Here is a 17,780-nt window from a genome sequence, read left to right on the forward strand (position 1 = left end):
CCCCAGTGGGGTCCTAGTCACTCCCAGTATGATCCCAGTCACTTCCAGCGTGATCCCACTTGCTCCCAGTATATCCCAGTTGCGCCAACATGGTCCCAACTGCCCTCAGAATGCTCCCAGTCACTCCCAGTATGACCCCAGTCACCTTCACTGTGGGGCCCAGTTGCTCCCAATATGATCCCAGTTGTGCCCAGCAGGGTCCCAGTTGCTCCCAGTTCCTCCCAGTGAGATCCTAGTAGCTCCCATTTGCCCCTAGCATAGAACCAGTTGCTCCCAGTATGATCCTAGTCCAATCCAGTATGATCCCAGTACAATCACAGTTGCCACCAGTATGATACCAGTGACTTCCAGACACTTCCAGTACAAAACCAGTTTGATCCCACTCATCCCCAGTATGGCTGCAGTCCCTCTCACACACTCCCAGGATTATTGCAGTCACTCCCAGTATGATCCCAGCATGACCCCAGCAAGGGCCCAGCTGCTCCCAGTAGGATCCCAGTTGCCCCCAGCGTGGTTCCAGTTGCTCCCAGTCACCCCTACTGTGGTTCCAGTCACTCCCAGTATATCCCAGTTGCCTCCAACATGCTCCCAGGTGCTCCCAGTATGATCCCTGTTCCCCAGTTCTGGTCCCACTGGATCCAGTCGGGGTCCCGGTGTATCCCGGTGTCCCCCTGTCCCCCCACCCCGGTGTCACCCCCTTTTCTCTCCCCACAGAGCTCCTGAGCCGCCGGCGGCCGCAGCCCCTCCCCGGGGCCTCGGGCCCAGCCTGGACCCCCCCCCCCCTGTCCCCGTGAGGATTTTGGGGGGGTCGTGTGTCCCCCCCTTCCCTGCTGCCACTCTGCCTCCGCCCGGCTGCTCCCAGTGATCCCAGTACAGCTTCCCAGTTCTCCCCAGTCCTGGTTATTTGGGGGGCAGTGGGGAGGGGCTTGGGGGGATCCCAAGGAGTGGAGCTGAGTTTGGGGGGCAGAACTGGCCCCGGGATGGATCAGGAATGGGGACCCCCCTTTGTTCCCCCTGTGTCAACCCCTCTGGGAAGGTCTTGGTGGGGCACCTGCCCCTTAAAAGGCACTCAGCTCACCCCAAAAGGTGCTGGGACCCCCCTAAATCTCCCCACCGGCCCTGGAGAACCCCCCAAACATAGTCAGAGCCCACCCAGGATCCCACCTAACCCCTTTTTTGGGGGGTGGTGGGACCCCAAACTGAGTTGGAGGGAGCTGGGGATTGGGGGGATGATGTGGAAGATGTGAGAGGAGGGAAAAATGGGGGTTGGGACCCCCAGAGTAATCTGGAGGTGGGGTGGGGATTGAGAGGACCATGGAAAAGTGGAAGGAACAGGGAGAAGGGTGGAAAAGGGAGGGTGGTCTGGTGGGTCAGATGGTCCTATGGGGGTCTTTGGGCACAGGGGGGGCTGGGAAAGGGGGGTGGCCCCCTGAGCTCCCAACTTCCTGTGGGGTGCTGGGGGCTGCTGGATCCAATCCCAGCCTTGGATCATCCCAACAGTTTCAGTTTAGAGGAATTACAGAGCTGTGACTGAAACACTTTTGTCTCTCAGGTTTTAATGATGGCAAATCAGATCTAGTGATACAAATGAGTCATTTAGGGATATAAATGATCAGACAAAAGATCTTCATCACAATTATTTACTGCACAAGAGAAACACTAAAACTACCAGGAGTACAGGAGAAGAGAGGACAGTGCTCTACACTAAAGCAATTGTTGAAGCAATTCTACTCAAGCTGGCACCAAAGCAATAATTCTTAATTAGAGACAGATGGAACTCCCCCAGACCAACTCTCGGGGGGAGATCTCTGCTCTCAACCTCCAGCAGTGACCTTGGGGGGTCCCCAGCCAAGGCAGGAATCTCCACACACCCCCAGGAAGGGTTCTGTTGGAAGAACCTGCCCCTGGGAAAGGGGACTGGCCCTTTGTGGTAGAAATCTCAGTCCGCTCAAGTGCAAAGGGCCGCTATGACCCCCCTCCCCAAAGAGACAAGACAACTGGGGAAGGAAAGAGGGGCTTGGCTAACAGAGATCAAAGATTCCATGAGGTAAAAGCAGGTTCCGTTCGGGCTGAGGGCGCTGCGGCCCCGCCCGTGCGAACACTCCTGAGGGCGGGCGGGCGGAGGGCGGGGCCGCGGCGGAAAAGGGGGGGGTGCTCTGTGAAGGCGGTGCGCGCGCAGAGCGCCGTGGTTGCTTCCGGGAAGCAAAGATGGCGCTGGCTCCGTGCTGCACTGTGAGCTGGCGGGGCCTGCGGGAGAGCGGGGCTCTGGGGATCCCCTCGGGGGCTGCGGGGAGCGCGGCTGTGGGTGGAAAGGCTGGAGGGCTGGGGAGGGTTTAGCCGAGGGGTTCGGGGGTTCCCGAGGGGCAGAGCGCGGGGGCTGGAACCCGCGCGAGGGGGGGCTCTACCAAGGCCCTGGCTGCACTGCGCAGGCGCGCCGGCGGAGTCCTCAAGAGGGAACTGCAACTCCCATGAGGCTCTGCGCGAGCCGCCATTACTTTTCCCGCCACAGCGCTCCGGCCGGGCTGGCGAACCGACCCAAGGGAAAGGGGATCCCAGTGACCCCCCCGAACCCCAGAGACCCCCAACACTCAGCACACAGAGACCCCACAGGGACGGGGGTCCGGGGGCCCCTTAAAGCTCAGTAGTGGGGTTCAGGGGATCTCCCAGCCCCGAGGGGAGGGGTCCTGGGGGTGCCTCCCAAAGTGCGGGGGGGAGATGTAGCACATCCGGGTAAGGGGATCCCAATGCCCCCAGTATATCCCAGTGACCCTCAGTACGGCCCAGTAACCCCCTCAGTGACCAGCCAGTGTGTCCCAGTGACCTCCACTGCCCCCCAGTATGGCCCAGTAATGCTCCAGTGTGCGCCCAGTGATCCTCCAGTGTGCACCCAGTAACCCCCAGTATGGCCCAGTAACCTGCCATTGTCCCCCCGTGTGTTCTGGTAATCCCCCAGTAACTCCCCAGTCCCTCCCAGTGCCCTCCCAGTGTCCCTCAGTAACCCCCCAGTCCCTCCCAGTGCCCCCTGGTTCCCCCCAGTGTGTCCCAGTATCCCCCAGTAATCCCCCAGTGCCCCCCCAAAGCTCCCCAACTGTCCCCAACGTGTCCCCAGATGCCCTTGGCCTTTCTGTGAGTGTGTGGGGGGGCGTTTTTGTGGTCAGAGGGTCCAGGGGGGGCTCCTGGGGTGAGATGGAAGATTGGGGACATCAGGGATGGGGTTTGGGGACAGTGAGGAGGGCTTTGGGGACAGTGGAATTGGGGGTGTCAGGGGGGGAACTGGGGCCGTGGGGAGGCCCTGTGGACACTGGAGACACCAGGGGGGTCTCAGGGTGTCAAGAGGGCAATTGGAAACACTAAGAGAGTTTTGGGAACACCAGGAGGGTCTCAAGACTTACCTGCTTGTGGTGCTGCCCCTCCTCTCCCCCCCCAGGCCCCATCAACCCCCTCAAATGTCCCCTAACCCCCCTTTTCCCTTTAATCCCCTCCCCCCACTGATCCCTTTGATGCCCCAAAATGCCTTTTAACTCCCTAAATGCACCCAAAAGCCCCCAAATCCCCATCCAACTCTCCCCAAATCCCTCCAAATCTCCCCCTGTTCGCCCAACCCCCCCAAAGAGGGATCACCCGGCACCCTGGGACAGGAACACAGTGGGCTGTACTGGGGGCACTGGGCTGTACTGGGAGGGCACTGGGGGGGCTCAGGTGTCCCCGACAACGTGGCCCAGCTCTAGGAGAGATCTGGGGAACAGTGAGGGGGTACTGGTCTGTCTTGGTCTGTCTTGGTCTGTCTTGGTCTGTCCTGGTCTGTCCTGGTCTGTCCTGGTTTGTACCCCCAATCCCCAAAGCCCCTCCCCAGCTCCCCCAGGACCCTCCCACACCCCAAAGCCCCCCAGCCCCCCCCAGGCCCCTGACTTGGTCCTGCTGCCCCTTGAGCATCTGCAGCTGCTGCAGAACCAGGCATTTCATCAGCAAATGTGCAGCTGACCCCAAGCTGGGGGTGTGTTGATGTGCTGGAAGGCAGGAGGGCTCTGGAGCACAAGTGGTGTGAGGAGAGGCTGAGGGAGCTGGGGGTGTTGAGGCTGGAGAAGAGGAGGCTCAGGGGAGACCTCCTGACTCTCTGCAAGTCCCTGCCAGGAGGGTGTAGCCAGGTGGGGGTGGGGCTGTTCTGCCAGGCAGCAGCAGTAGGACAAGAGGGCTGGGTCTGGATCTGTGCCAGGGGAGGTTTAGGTTGGATATTGGGAAGCAATTTTTTCCCAAGAGAGTAATGAGGCCTTGGAATGGGCTGGGCAGGGAGGGGGTGGAGTCCCCGTCCCTGGAGGTGTTGAAGGTGAGAGTGGATGTGGCCTCAGTGCCATGGTCTGGGAAGCACAGCGGGGTTGGATCCAGGGTTGGACTTGATGATCTCAGAGGTCTTTTCCAACGTGGCTGATTCTGTGATTCTCTGATTGCCATTCCTGTGGCAGCACATGCTTGAGGCTCCATCCCCAGGGGGATAGAGATGTCTGTCCATATCTATCTGCAAGGTTAGTCTGTAAATGTGTGGTGTTAGAAAAGCAGGCTGAGTTCTGGGCTGGTTGTAGAAGGAGAAAGAAGCCCCCAGGCCAGTGCAGGCAGGCAGCCCTCAGCTTGCACCTGATGTCCCCTCCCTGCAGGTTCCTGTCCTTGAGCCCAGGCCCTGAGGTGAGGCTGAGAAGTGGCGTGGAGGTGAGCCCAGAGCTGTCCCTGAGGTGAGGCTGAGAATAAGTGCAAGGCAGAGGTGCTGCTGAGGAAGGAGAGCCCCGTGGTGGGGAAGGCACAAAGCTGTGTGTGCCCATCCCCGAGCAGGTGCTGTGTCCATCCCCTGTGTGCCAGGTGAGCTGGGGCTTTGCTGCAGAGCTGCGGGCGCTGATTTGAGCGGCTGCAAGTGCTGAGATGGTGGGCACCCAGGAACACCAACTGTGCCTGGCCACGGAGCCTGCAAGGAGGAGCAGAGACAGCCCTGGCAGTGTGGGGGGCCAGGTTGTCCCTGTGCCTTCCCCTGCAGGCCCTGTCTGTCCCTGCTGGGCCCCTGTCCATCCCCATCAGGTCCCTGCCCGTCCCCCCGGGCTGAGCTCCCCCCAGGAAGTGCCGTGGAGCTGAAGCTGCTGCCATCCCCCCCCTGCAGCCGCTGCCCCAGCCAAGGGAGCAGCAAAGGCAGGGCCAGGAGCAGAGGCAGCAGCAGGGGAGCCCTGGGGGGGCCGGGAAGCTCTTGTGTGGGTCAGGAAAGAGGCGCTGGGCACGAGGCCGGGGCTGTGCTGAGCAGGCCCAGCCCTCACATCCCCCCAGCCAACGCCGGCTGCCCGGGGGGCTTGGGAGGGACCCCCAGCCCGTGTGCCCCACACTGAGCTGGCAGAGAGAGAGCCAAGGGACAGGGATGTGGGCAGGGCCCCGGGTGAGGGACAGGCAGGGCCATTGCAGGGCCACGGTGAGGGCACAGCCTGTGGCAGCAGAGCTGCCCAGGGCCGGGGGCATCCGGGGGTGTTGGGACCAGCCAGTGCTGGGGCCCAGCAAAGCACGAGGCCTCTTGCAGAGCCCTGGAGCAGCCTCCCACTTGCCAGCCCCGCCCTGGTGGGGTGACACTGTCCCCTCCCTACAGGACACTCCCCCAGAAATCTTTGTGGTGACCTTTTGTGTCTATTCCTGGTTGCTGATTCCTGCTGGGGACCTGAGGGCCCCTCTGCAATCCCATCCATGGAGCAAACTCTGCCCTCCAGAGCTCGACTCCCTGCAGACTTTGTCGGGAAATCTGTGCTGGCAGCCTGAGTATGTCCCGACCCCCTGTGCTCCCCCCAGGATATTTGGGGCGAGTTCCCCCTTCCCAGGCACCTGCGGGGTGGGAGGCAATTGTTCTCCTGTTGCTGTTTTTGCTCCACCGTTGGAGGCTCTTGGGGGTGGACAGGAGGTGTTTTTTGGGGGGGCTGGGCTGGGTTGGGGGCAGAGCCCTGGCGGTGGGCGGGGGATGTGGGTCCCCCCCACGATGGGGGTTGGTGTTGCTGGGTCAGGCCCCGCCGGCTCCATTGTCAGCTCGGGGCCAGCGGGGGGGACACAGCGGGTTTGGGGCCCCCCGGGAGTGCCGGGGGTGGGTGTGGAGCTTGGGAGCTGCCGAGTGTGGAGGGCAGAGCGGGGCGATGTCAGAGCTGGGGGACCCCCGGCAGCCTGGAGGGGGGAGCACGGAGAGGGAGGAGCCCTGGGACCCCTGGGAGCCTGAAACGGGGGGCGTGGAGAAGGGGAAACCTGGACAGTGGGGACCCCTGGGATCCCTGGGACAACAGAGTGGAGAACCTGGAGAGGGGGAATGTCTGGGAACGTGGCACCCCGAAGGTGAGAGTCAGAGGAGAAGGGACCCCTGGGACCCCCAACACTCCCAGCATTTTTGAGTTGGACCCCCAGCATCCCAGACAGGAGAGACCCCTTGAACCCCAAAGGGAAGAGAACAGAGAGGGGGAACTTCTAGGAGACAGTTTTGGGCCAAGTCTTCATATTTTGGAGTATTTTCTGGCTGAACCTTAACTTTTTGCAGTTTGAGGGGGGGTTCATCTCACTGTTTCTGAGGAGTTTTTTGGCTGAATCTCGATGGTTTGGGTTTTCTGGGCTGAATCTTGGTGTTTTGGAGGTTTTTATGGACACAGGATGCCCGATGTGTTCTAGAGATGGACTTGGCCAGGAGGAACCCCCAAGCCAACACACTCAGGCCTTGTTTTCCCCCCCCCATCAGGATTTCTCCTTCCCAAAGCTTGGGCAGATGAAGGAGGCTGCGAGGAAGAGGAAGATGCCTTGGGCCCCCCAGGCAGGTGAGGAGGCAGTCAGTGTCCCTTTGGGCGGGTGTTGTGCTGGCTCTGTCAGCCGAGCATGGCCCCGGCTGCAGGACAACCCCGCTGGCGCCGCCGTCCTGCCGGGGCCGGAGTTGGGGGGATGTCCTTGGCCTTCCCTGTGGGCCGGAGGCAAATCCCCTCCCTGTCCTTCTTGCTTCCTGCCCCAGGCCCCGAGCTGAGGACGGAGAGCCCGGAGGACAAATCCCCCCGGCAGAGCCTGGTGGGAGAGGCCGTTTTGAAGGGCTCCCCGGCGCAGGAAGGCAGCGGGGAGGAAAAGGGCCGGAGATCCCCCCGCAGGAGGGGCTCCAAAGCCAGCCCAGGGTGCTCTGAGGAGGGAAGAGCCAGCCTGTGCCGGGAAGGTGGCCGGAGCTTGAGCCAGAACTCTGAGCTGGTGGTCCCTGAGCAGCCTCCCAGCAGGGAGAAGCCCTTCAGGTGCTTGGAATGTGGGAAGAGCTTCAAGGCCAGCACCACCCTCCTCATCCACAAACACATCCACACTGGGGAGCGGCCCTACACATGTGGGGAATGTGGGAAGAGCTTCAAGTGCAGCTCCAACCTAGTCCGACACAAGCGCATCCACACTGGGGAACGGCTGTACACGTGTGGGGAATGTGGGAAGAACTTCAGGGACAGCTCCACCCTCCTCACCCACCAGCACATCCACACCGGGGAACGGCCCTACACGTGTGGGGAATGTGGGAAGAGCTTCAACTGCAGCTCCAACCTACGCAACCACTGTCGTGTCCACACTGGGGAACGGCCCTACACATGTGGGGAATGTGGGAAGAGCTTCAGTGACATCTCCACCCTCCGCAGCCACCAGCGCATCCACACCAGAGAGCAGCCCTACACGTGTGAGGAGTGTGGGAAGAGCTTCAGTACGAGCTCCAGCCTCCTCGTCCACCAACGCATCCACACTGGAGAACGGCCCTACAAATGCTTGGAATGTGGGAAGAGATTTCAGACCAGCTCACATCTCCTCCTGCACCAACAGACACACACGGATGAGAGGCCCTTCCGCTGCACCGACTGTGGGAAGGGCTTCAAGCAGAGCTCCGCCCTTGTCACCCACCGGCGCATTCACACCGGGGAGCGGCCCCACAAGTGCTTGGAATGTGGGAAGAGGTTTCAGACCAGCTCAAATCTCCTCAGGCATGAGCAGACACACACGGATGAGAGGCCCTTCCGCTGCACCGACTGCGGGAAGGGCTTCAAGCAGAACTCCGCCCTTGTCACCCACCGGCGCATTCACACCGGGGAGAGGCCCTACAAGTGTGGGGAGTGTGGGAAGAGCTTTGCCCAGAGCTCTACCTTGACCAGACACCAACAGACCCACCAGTAAGAGAAGCGCCTCGAGTGCCCCGACTGCAGGAAGAGCTTCGACTGCTGCTGCTGCTGCTACTCCATCAGCCATTGAAGGACCCACATTGGATACAGACCTGGTGACCCTTGTTCCAGGTGATCCATGCTGGGCACACCCCTGGTGACCCGTGTCCAGCCCCTGTCCCGACCCCTCTGACAGTGAGGGTGACCCAGGGTCTTGTTAACTGATCCCTTGGGGAAGATTGCAGTTAGTTTATCTCTCTATCTCTCTATCTCTCTATATGTAGGGTTCAGTTTAGATCAGTTTTGTTTCCCTGTAGAGTAGGTTTGGGGCAGTTTTGGCTCCTGTCTATAGTGATCTAAAAGCATAAAAATAACACTTCCTCTCTCTGGCTCCAAGCCCAGCCTGTCCCTTCCAGGGGTGGATGTTCTCCCCCCTTCCCCGGGTGGTTCCTTTGCCCCTGGGCAGCAAAGCCCCCGCTGCTTCTGCAACGGGAGAGTGTTGGAGCCGTGGACCATTAACATTCCAGTCTCTCCCAGCTCTGCACCCCAAAAGTCGAGCGGGATCAATGTGTCCCCTCAAAGTGGCTCAATCCCGTAGCAGTTCATATTCCAGGAAGAATGCCAAAGGGCATCCTGGGACTCAGAGTCCTTCGGTCTCTGTCGCACGTGCGCAGTGAAGTGCTCGGATGGGAGTGCTTGAGGAGGTCCCATGTCACCGTTTGAAGTGTCTGTATAAGCTTGTGTTGATCTTAATAAAGCTCATTGGGTTACTGCACCCCCGTGTCGACTGGGTTCGTGCAAGACAAATGCTCTAAATGGCCGCCCCAATCGGGACATTCAACAGGCGTCGGTAACCAGAGGCCAAAGGCCTTGGGACATCTTGCCATGGCATCTGTCCTGATGGAATTCCAAGGAAAAAGGAAGAGCTCTTTGACAAATCGTGCGCATCAGTCACCTCTGCAGAAACAGGACAACAAGGGAAAAAGGACAAAAAAAGACAAAAGAAGAAAAATCCGGCTTCAGCAAACAAGAGGTGACCTATTAGGATGGGAGGGATGTATTCCCACGAGGGGAGGTGTTCCCCAGAAATTAAAGAAGAAGCTGAAGCTGTCAGCCAATTCTTAAAAACGCTGGACAAAGACGTAGCAGAAAATAAACTGTTGGTGCTCTTAAATTGGATCATCACAAATGAACCGGCACCTCCATCAACCGGAACCCATCAGATACGATCTTGGCGAGGAATTGGAAACGGACTCATCAAAAAAGCGAGTTCTGGAGGCGTTGGAGGCATTTAAAAACTGGGCTGCATGGAAGGAAATAACGATGGCCTTATATGCTCGCTACGGGGGAGCAAATCCAGCCGCAGCAATGGGCCCTGCTTCCCCTGTCCCTCCTGCAGCCCCTGCTGTAAGGGGGGTACTTTTGAATTAGATGATCAATGGAGCATAGAGGCGTGAGAACGGGATCATATTAGGATGTGAAACCAGCCAGAGTATGGTACAATGTAACTTCATGGCACAGGCTAATTGGAAGGTCCACTGTGCTTTTTAGCAAGTCAGCTTGATATCCCCTGTTATCAGAGCTGAGTTCTTCCTTGGTTTTGCTACATATTGCAAGATAGATACATCTACCCTTGAAACACAGTGGTAGAGGTCATCCATAGGGGTGAGAAAGATGATGATGGGAGGAAGATGATGTGGGCAGGGGTCGCTGGCCCCTTGCCCTACAAGTGGGGCAGGCACAGACTGTTGCCATGAGGTGGTGATCAGGCGGGGTTTGGCTGCCATTCAGGCATCACCTTATACTGGGTACTGGCCCTACGTGGTGTAATGTGGAACTGATAAAATGGGGTGTCAGAGCTGCTGAGCTGAGCGATCCTTATCCTGCCACCGAGACTGTGTCGCTCCGCGGGGACGCCCGCTAAGCACGGGCACCGACCAGCTGCTGCAGATCCTGACAGCCCTGGCCTGTCTGTGTGGGTAAGCACAGGTTATTGACAGGAATCAACTGAGAGATCATACTTTTTAATATCCCTTTAGTGTCACTTTAATTCCCCTTTCATTATTGAATATTGTCATAGTGTTTCCCTTTAATTTCCCTTTTTACTAACTAATATCATGTTAATAGTTATCCATAATATTGTGTTAAGATCCCTTGTTTGGTATCCCTTTACTATCCCTCCTTTTCACTAGTTAATACAATATTAAAGCTGTTCGTAGTATTTGTTTTTAAGGCCACACAATAAGATGGTTATTTTGTATCCTTTTTAGTTCTTGATTCACTTTGCTAAGTTTATTATTATTATTATTCTCACCGTAATAAAAGATATTTTGTGTGTTTGAATATTTCTGACCCTCGTCTTTATTCCGGACATGTATCCAAATGAACTGTTACAGTTATATACAACTGAAATATATATATAGAATTTCACAAGGAAAAGGGAAAGGGAAGGGGTAGGGAAAAAAGGAACAAAACCAAAATAAAATATATATATCCTGATCAATAGCCCAAGATCTAGCAACTAAAAGAATTAGCAAAGAATATCTTACCACTCTCCTTGGGACAATGGAGAGTCACACTGGAGCGACTGCCGGCAACCTCCACCTCCCAAGGTCAGCAAGGCCTCACCAGGCCTCACTCCCAGCACGACAGACACAACAGCAGGGAACCTGCACCTCCAAAGCCACCAGAAGGAAAGAGAGCAAAGGCCTCTCCTCCTTTCTTCTTATAGCCTGGCTTATGTAAAAATCGTAGGGAATACTGGGTAAATCTGGGCCATTCCTTGGTTACAAACTGGTCACCAAGGAAGGCCTAGACCAAACTACCACAACCCACAAGGATCCTCCAGTCCAATTCCTACCCTGCACAGGACCATCCCCAAGGGTCAAACCATGAGCCTGAGAGGATCATCCAAACACTTCCTGAGCTCTGTCAGCCTTGGTGCTGTGCCCACTGCCCTGGGGAGCCTGGTCAGTGCCCAACCACCCTCTGGGGGAAGAATCTTTGTCTAAAATCCAACCTAACACAACTTCAGGCCATTCCCTGAGGTTCAGTCCCTGGTCCCCCCAGAGCAGAGCTCAGGGCCTGCCCCTCCTCTGCCCCTCCCCAAGAAGTTGGACCTGCAGTGAGGTCTCCCCTCAGTCTCCTCTTCTCCAGCTGAACACACCAAGTGCCCTCAGTGTCCTCACACGCCTTCCCCCCAAGGCCCTTCCCCATCTTCCTTGCCCTCCTTTGGACACTCTCTAATGGCTCAATCTCTCCCTTCCATTGTGTCCCCCCAAACTGCCCCAATGTTTCCTGTCAGGTCCCTTCTCTCAGCAGTAGCTGATGGCTCAGCCCGTGACTCAGGGCTGGGCCAGGGGCTCTCCAGCTGCCCCTGCCCTGGCCTGTGACAGCCCAGCACAAGCCCCTTTGGTTCCATGAGGCCCTGCAGTGTCACAATGGCCTCTTGATTCCATGAGGCCCCACGTGTCCCAGTGGCCACTTGCTTCCAAGTGTTTCTGTAGTTGCCCAGGATTCCTTTTGTTCCATGAGGCCTCACATGTCACAATGGCCCTTTGATTCCATGAGGTTCTGCCCTGTTCCAGATTTCCATCAGTTCCATGTGGCCCTGACATGTCACAATGGACCCTTGACACCGTGAGGTTCCACAGTCTCCAAGGGCATTTTTGTTCCACAAGGCCCTGCAGTGTCCCAAGGGCCACTTGATTCCAGGTGGTTTCTCAGTGTCACAAAGGCCCCTTGTTTCCACAAGGTTCTGCAGTGTCTCCTTGTTCCCACTGTTCCATGAGGTTCTGCAGTGTCACACTGGCCCCTTCATTCCATGAGGTTCCACAGTGTCCCTGGATTCCTTTGGCTCCATGAGGCCCTGCACTGTCAGACTGGGCCCTTGATTCTCTGAGGTTCCACAGTGTAACAATGGCCCCTTGGTTCCCTGAGCTTCCAAAATGTTCCTGTCCTTTCATGAGGGCCCACGTGTCAAATGGCCCCTTGGTTCCACGAGTATCCACAGTGTCCCAGTTTTCCTTTGCTTCCATGAGGCCCTGGAGTGTCACAGTGACTCCTTGGTTCCATGAATTGCAGAATGTCTTGGAGCTCCTTTGGCTCCACAGGGAACTGCATGTCCCAGTGTTCCCTCGTTACTGGGATGTTCTCCACAATTCCTTTAGTTCCATGAGGCTCTGCAGTGTCACAACTGGCCCTTGACTCCATGAGGATCCAAAAAGTCCCAGGGTTCCTTTGGCTCCATGAGGCCCTGTAGTGTCACAATGGCCCCTTGTTTCCATGAGGTTCCACAGTGTCCCAGAATTCATTTTTTCCATGAGGCCGTGGACTTTTACTCTGGAGCCCTGATTCCCTGCAGCCATGCTGTGTCACAATGGCACCTTGGTTCCATGAGATCCTACAGTGTCCCAGGGTTCCTTCTGGAGCAGGAGACCCTGCAGTGTCACAGGTGCCCCTTGATTCCATGCTATTCCACAGGGTTCCTCTGATTCCATGAGGCCCCACATGTCACAAAGATCCCTTGATTCCAGGAGGTTCCCCAGCGTCCCAAGGGTCCCTTTAGCTCCGTGGGGCTCTTTGACATCCCGTGACCTCCCGGCTCTTTAGGAGCCCTGAGAACTTCACCAGGGGGAAGTGCCGGATTCTGCCCTGGGATGGGGCAACCCCGCATGGACGGACAGACTGGGAAGGAGAGGCTGGAAAGCAGTGCCGGGAAAGGGCCCTGGGGGTGCTGGTGGGTGGCCAGTTGACCCTGAGTCAGCAGTGCCCTGGCAGCCAGGAGGGCCAAGCCTGTCCTGGGGGCATCAGGCCCAGCATGGCCGGCCGGGCCAGGGAGGGGATTGTCCCGCTCTGCTCTGCCCTGGGGCGGCCTCACCTGCACCATTGGGGCAGTTTGGGGGGACACAATGGAAGGGAGAGACTGAGCCATTAGAGAGTGTCCAAAGGAGGGCAAGGAAGATGGGGAAGGGCCTTGGGGGGAAGGCGTGTGAGGACACTGAGGGCACTTGGTGTGTTCAGCTGGAGAAGAGGAGACTGAGGGGAGACCTCACTGCAGGTCCAACTTCCTGGGGAGGGGCAGAGGAGGGGCAGGCCCTGAGCTCTGCTCTGTGGGGAGCAGGGACAGGACTGAGGGAATCCCCAGTCGATATTGATCCTGGGCAATTCTTAATTGTCTGAATAGATAAGAAAATCAACACCCTCTATGTCTGAGAATCCATCAGACTTTATCCCTATCCCCACCCCACCATTCCCTCATCAAACCCCTGGCACTCAAAGCAGCCTTGGGCAAATCTGAGCTCCCTCCACTCAAGGCTGGACCTGCAGGTTTCAGCTCCTTGGCACCAACTCCCACCTGCTTGGCTTGGAGAAAGAGCTGCCTGAGACACAGAGGGATGTTCATTTATTGCCAGCAAACAAAAGCAGAGGAAGGCACAGCTCAATAAAAACCCAGAAATCCTTCCCCTGCTGTATATTAAGTCCACATGGCCTGCACTGAAGTCCACTTTGCACAGTAGATAGTCTTAGACCAATGGCAAACCCCTTCTGTGTCAAGCACACATCCCAAGATCCTCCAAACACTCCCTGCCCCGGATTCTGTCCATATTTGCCCTTTGCACACAGTAAATCACAGATTGTGTGAGTCCTTCCTCCGTCCACAGAGGGAGGAAAAGAGAGAAAATTAATTAAATGGTCTGTTGTACAGAGCTAAATCTACTCTCATTCCAATATTCTGGGCTTACAGGACCTTTATCAAACACCTTCTGCAGCATCTGTTCACTGGGCAAACATCTGTGTGGATGGCCAGGCCCAAGGAGTGGTGGGCAATGGAGTTCCAGCCAGGGGTGTTCCCAGGGCTCAGCACTGGACTCAGGGCACTTCAATCTCTTTCTCAAGGATCTGCACAAGGGCATCGAGTGCAGCCTCAGGCAGTTCCCAGGGCACACCAAGCTGGGGGGAGTGTGGATGTGCTGGAGGGCAGGAAGGCTCTGCAGAGGGATCTGGACAGGCTGGATCCATGGGCCCAGGCCACTTGGAGGAGGTTCAACAAGGCCAAGTGCCGGGTCCTGCCCTGGGCTCACAACCACCCCAAAGCCCTGACCATGCCCTGCAGCTGGTCCCCACAGCCTGTCCTGTGTCCTTAATCCCTCCATTTCCAAAGACTCTGTGGGACAAGGGAGCTGGCAGCTGCTCAGCAGCCTGTCAAGTGCCACCCCATGGTCCTGCCCTTGCCATTGCACATCCCACATCCCAGTGCCCCAGGAAGAGCCCTGAGGAATGAGGCAGGGACAGGATCTGCCTTGCCAGGGGCTGGGGGTCAGGGATTGGCCTGCTGGAATAAGGAAACAAGTCAAGGTTTCTTCAGCATCAGAGCCACCTTTCCCTTGCTTGTCCATCCTTGGCATCACTGTCTGCAGATTTCTGCTCTAACTGGAACCTGGGGACACGTTCTCAGTTGTGTCCCTCAGTGAGACTCATTAGCACTACAGGAAACTTCAGTGTTTCAATCTCACTTTGACTTGTTGAAAAGCTGTTTGAACTTCCTCTCAGGGACTGAGTCTCATGTAAACAACACCAAACCCCCCGAGGGTCATGAAATGCCTGGGGCTGTTGCTGTGCTGCTGAGCTGGGCCGGGCTCCTGGCACACAGGGAGCTCCTGGCAAGCGGGCAGCTCTGCAGAGAGACAGCTCTGCTGGTGAGCAGCTCCTCTGCACCACCCAGCAGGGCTGAGGGCACTGCCTGCAGCACCCAGGGCAGGGGAGTGAGGCAGAGAGAAGTTAAAGGCTGTCAGATGTAGAAAGATGCTGCGACCTCACTGGGGGAGAATTTTTAACAGACCTTGGCACAGGAAGTCTGTTCATGCAGGGCAATGGGACTGCAGGTTTTGGAGTCATCTGGTAAAACTGGCACTGCCCACTAACTACAGATTCTGTAAGTGCAACTCTGAGAGCATGTGGAGTGTAGAGGAGGAGGACATGCTCAGAGCTTCAGCTCCTTCCCAGAATATTTCCAAGACAAAGATTTTTATAAGGTTAAAGAAATTTCCTGAGACTGTTTCCAGTTTCCTACTCTTGAGGAATGGGAAGAAGAAATCATTAAGAAAGTATTAATTTTGCCAAGTCCCTGAGACATCTGAACTGCGAGTGCTCGGTCTGTCTGAGCTTCCTAATGTGCTTTCAGCTACTGCTCTGCCTGTGGACAGCACCAGCATCACCTCTGCTGGACCCATCAGGACGAGTCTGAGCTGTCCTTTTTGCACCTGCAAATGGAATATGACCCCTACCAGTACAGCCTGTGGTGCTGGGGAAGGAGCTGAGTCCCCTTAAATCAAATGCCATCATAAGGACACTTGGCTGTCTCCCTGAGGTTTCCTTCCAAGCTGTGAATTCCGCTCCAGGATGGAAACCTGTCCCATAACATCTCCTTGTGATGTGAAACCCCTATAGCACAGTGATGCTATGACAGTGAAAATGCTGTTGAGTAGGGACCCAGCATTGGAGCTGAAGGAAGATCTCTGAGCACATCAAAAGGCTGTCTGTGTGTGAAATGGGGAGTCTCTGTGGGATACGGCTTTGACTTTGTTTAGATAAGTCCATGCTAACTGGCGTCTTACTGTCTTCTTCTCCTGTGTTGGAAACAAATACCCAGAGGCAGAAAATGCCCAACAGCAGCTCCATGGCCCAGTTCCTCCTCCTGGCATTGGCAGACAGGCGGGAGCTGCAGCTCCTGCACTTCTGGCTCTTCCTGGGCATCTCCCTGGCTGCCCTCCTGGCCAACGGCCTCATCCTCAGCGCCGTAGCCTGCGACCACCACCTGCACACCCCCATGGGCTTCTTCCTGCTCAACCTCTCCCTCACAGACCTGGGCTGCATCTGCACCACTGTCCCCAAAGCCATGCATAATTCCCTCTGGGACACCACAACCATCTCCTACACGGGATGTGCCGCACAGGGTTTTTTCTTTCTGTTCTTCATGTTTGCAGACTTTTCCCTCCTCACTGTCATGTGCTACGACCGCTACGTTGCCATCTGCAAACCCCTGCACTACAGGACCCTCCTGGGCAGCAGAGCTTGTGCCCACACGGCAGCAGCTGCCTGGGCCACTGGCTTTCTCACTGCTCTGCTGCACACAGCCAATACATTTTCCCTGCCCCTGTGCCAGGGCAATGCCCTGGGCCAGTTCTTCTGTGAAATCCCCCCCATCCTCAAGCTCTCCTGCTCACACTCAGGCTACCTCAGGGAAATTGGGCTCATTGTGGCTAGTGCCTGTTTAGTGTTTGGTTGTTTTGTTTTCATTGTTTTCTCCTATGTGCAGATCTTCAGGGCTGTGCTGAGGATCCCCTCTGAGCAGGGACGGCACAAAGCCTTTTCCACGTGCCTCCCTCACCTGGTCGTGGTCTCCCTGTTTGTCAGCACTGGCACATTTGCCTACCTGAAGCCCCCCTCCATCTCCTCCCCATCCCTGGATCTGGCCCTGTCTGTTCTGTATTCTGTGGTGCCTCAAGCAGTGAACCCCTTCATCTACAGCCTCAGGAACCAGGAGCTCAAGGATTCCATAAGAAAAATGATGACTGGATGCTTTTCAGGAGCAACAAAGAGTCAGTTTCTGGTGTGTAGCATTCAGAAGGGGACTCCTTAATGGCCCAGCCTTCCTGTTCACATTTTTCGTGGAGGTCATCGGGTTCTTCTTGCAGTAATATTTTCTGTGCAATGAAATATTATTATGCATCTGCCTTTTAATTTACTGTCTACCCATTGAATTTTACCCAGAGAAGTATAAATGATGAATTGTTCTCTCTAAGTATTTAAACAAAATAAAGGACCCTGCAGTGCCTTCTTTGTCCAAGACCCTTCTTCTCAGATGTTCCTAAAGGACAGCACACTGCAGGACAGGGGGTATTTGCAAATGGGAAGGGGACAATAATCCCAGCCCAGCAGCACTGCCAGGGAGCAGCAGGGCTTGGTCTTTGCAGAGCTGCTCTCTTGCCACTCCCACACTGTCCTCCTGAGCCCCTTTCTCGGGGTAAGGCCTGAGTGCTCTCTGAGCACAGTCCTGGGGGGTGGAAGCCCTTGGAGCACAGGCAGGGACAGGCCCTGGCAACTTGTAATCTCAAGTCCCAATACTACCTAAAATCACTGCTCCTCTCACTGAGAGGAATCCAGTGCTCTAATCCCAACCTCAACTGGACCTTGAAGGCAAAGCCCAAACCCAGAACTCCAAACTCTTATTTATACTCTAATGCCCACCCCATTCCCAAACCAGTATTACCAGTATGAAAAGCCAAGCTTTAATCCTAAGCCAGCCCAAAAAGCTCTTCCCCTAATCATGAACCAGACACTGCCAGCAGAACAACAAACCTCCCAAAGTTCTGCCTAATCCCCACTCTGAGCTCTAAACCCCAAGCCCTGACCATTCAGCACCCCCACAGCCCTTGGGAGCAGGGCAAGGACCTGGAGGGCCCAGAGCAGGCCCAGGGGGTTGGCAGAGGAATGGGAGGTGACCTGGATCTGCTCAGCTCTGCAGTGACCCCCAGGAGAAGGGCCTGGGCTCTGGCAGGGATGTCCTGTGGCACAGGGGCTCAGGATCCAAGGTAAGAAGGCCAAGTGCACATGGCAACAGCCAGA

General features: G+C 56.4%; 2 protein-coding genes and 1 long non-coding RNA gene across 3 annotated transcripts in view; all 3 read left to right on the top strand.

The window, feature by feature from the left end:
• The first annotated feature begins 2,184 nt into the window (after positions 1-2,184).
• Positions 2,185-17,780, top strand: part of LOC135405691 (uncharacterized) — a 33,613-nt gene continuing 18,017 nt past the window's right edge. The window contains exon 1 of the long non-coding RNA XR_010425949.1: positions 2,185-2,232. This is a non-coding gene — a long non-coding RNA (uncharacterized LOC135405691). The remainder of the gene's footprint in view (positions 2,233-17,780) is intronic.
• On the top strand, positions 6,910-8,267 carry LOC135405313 (zinc finger protein 664-like). Its single transcript, XM_064639984.1, has one exon. The coding sequence runs from the start codon at positions 6,928-6,930 to the stop codon at positions 8,167-8,169; it is 1,242 nt and encodes a 413-aa protein (XP_064496054.1). The 5' UTR covers positions 6,910-6,927; the 3' UTR covers positions 8,170-8,267.
• Positions 16,159-16,794, top strand: LOC135406348 (olfactory receptor 14J1-like). The gene has a single exon (XM_064640755.1). The coding sequence runs from the start codon at positions 16,159-16,161 to the stop codon at positions 16,792-16,794; it is 636 nt and encodes a 211-aa protein (XP_064496825.1).

This window comes from Pseudopipra pipra, chromosome W, assembly GCF_036250125.1.
Source record: "Pseudopipra pipra isolate bDixPip1 chromosome W, bDixPip1.hap1, whole genome shotgun sequence".
Taxonomy (NCBI): Eukaryota; Metazoa; Chordata; class Aves; order Passeriformes; family Pipridae; genus Pseudopipra; species Pseudopipra pipra.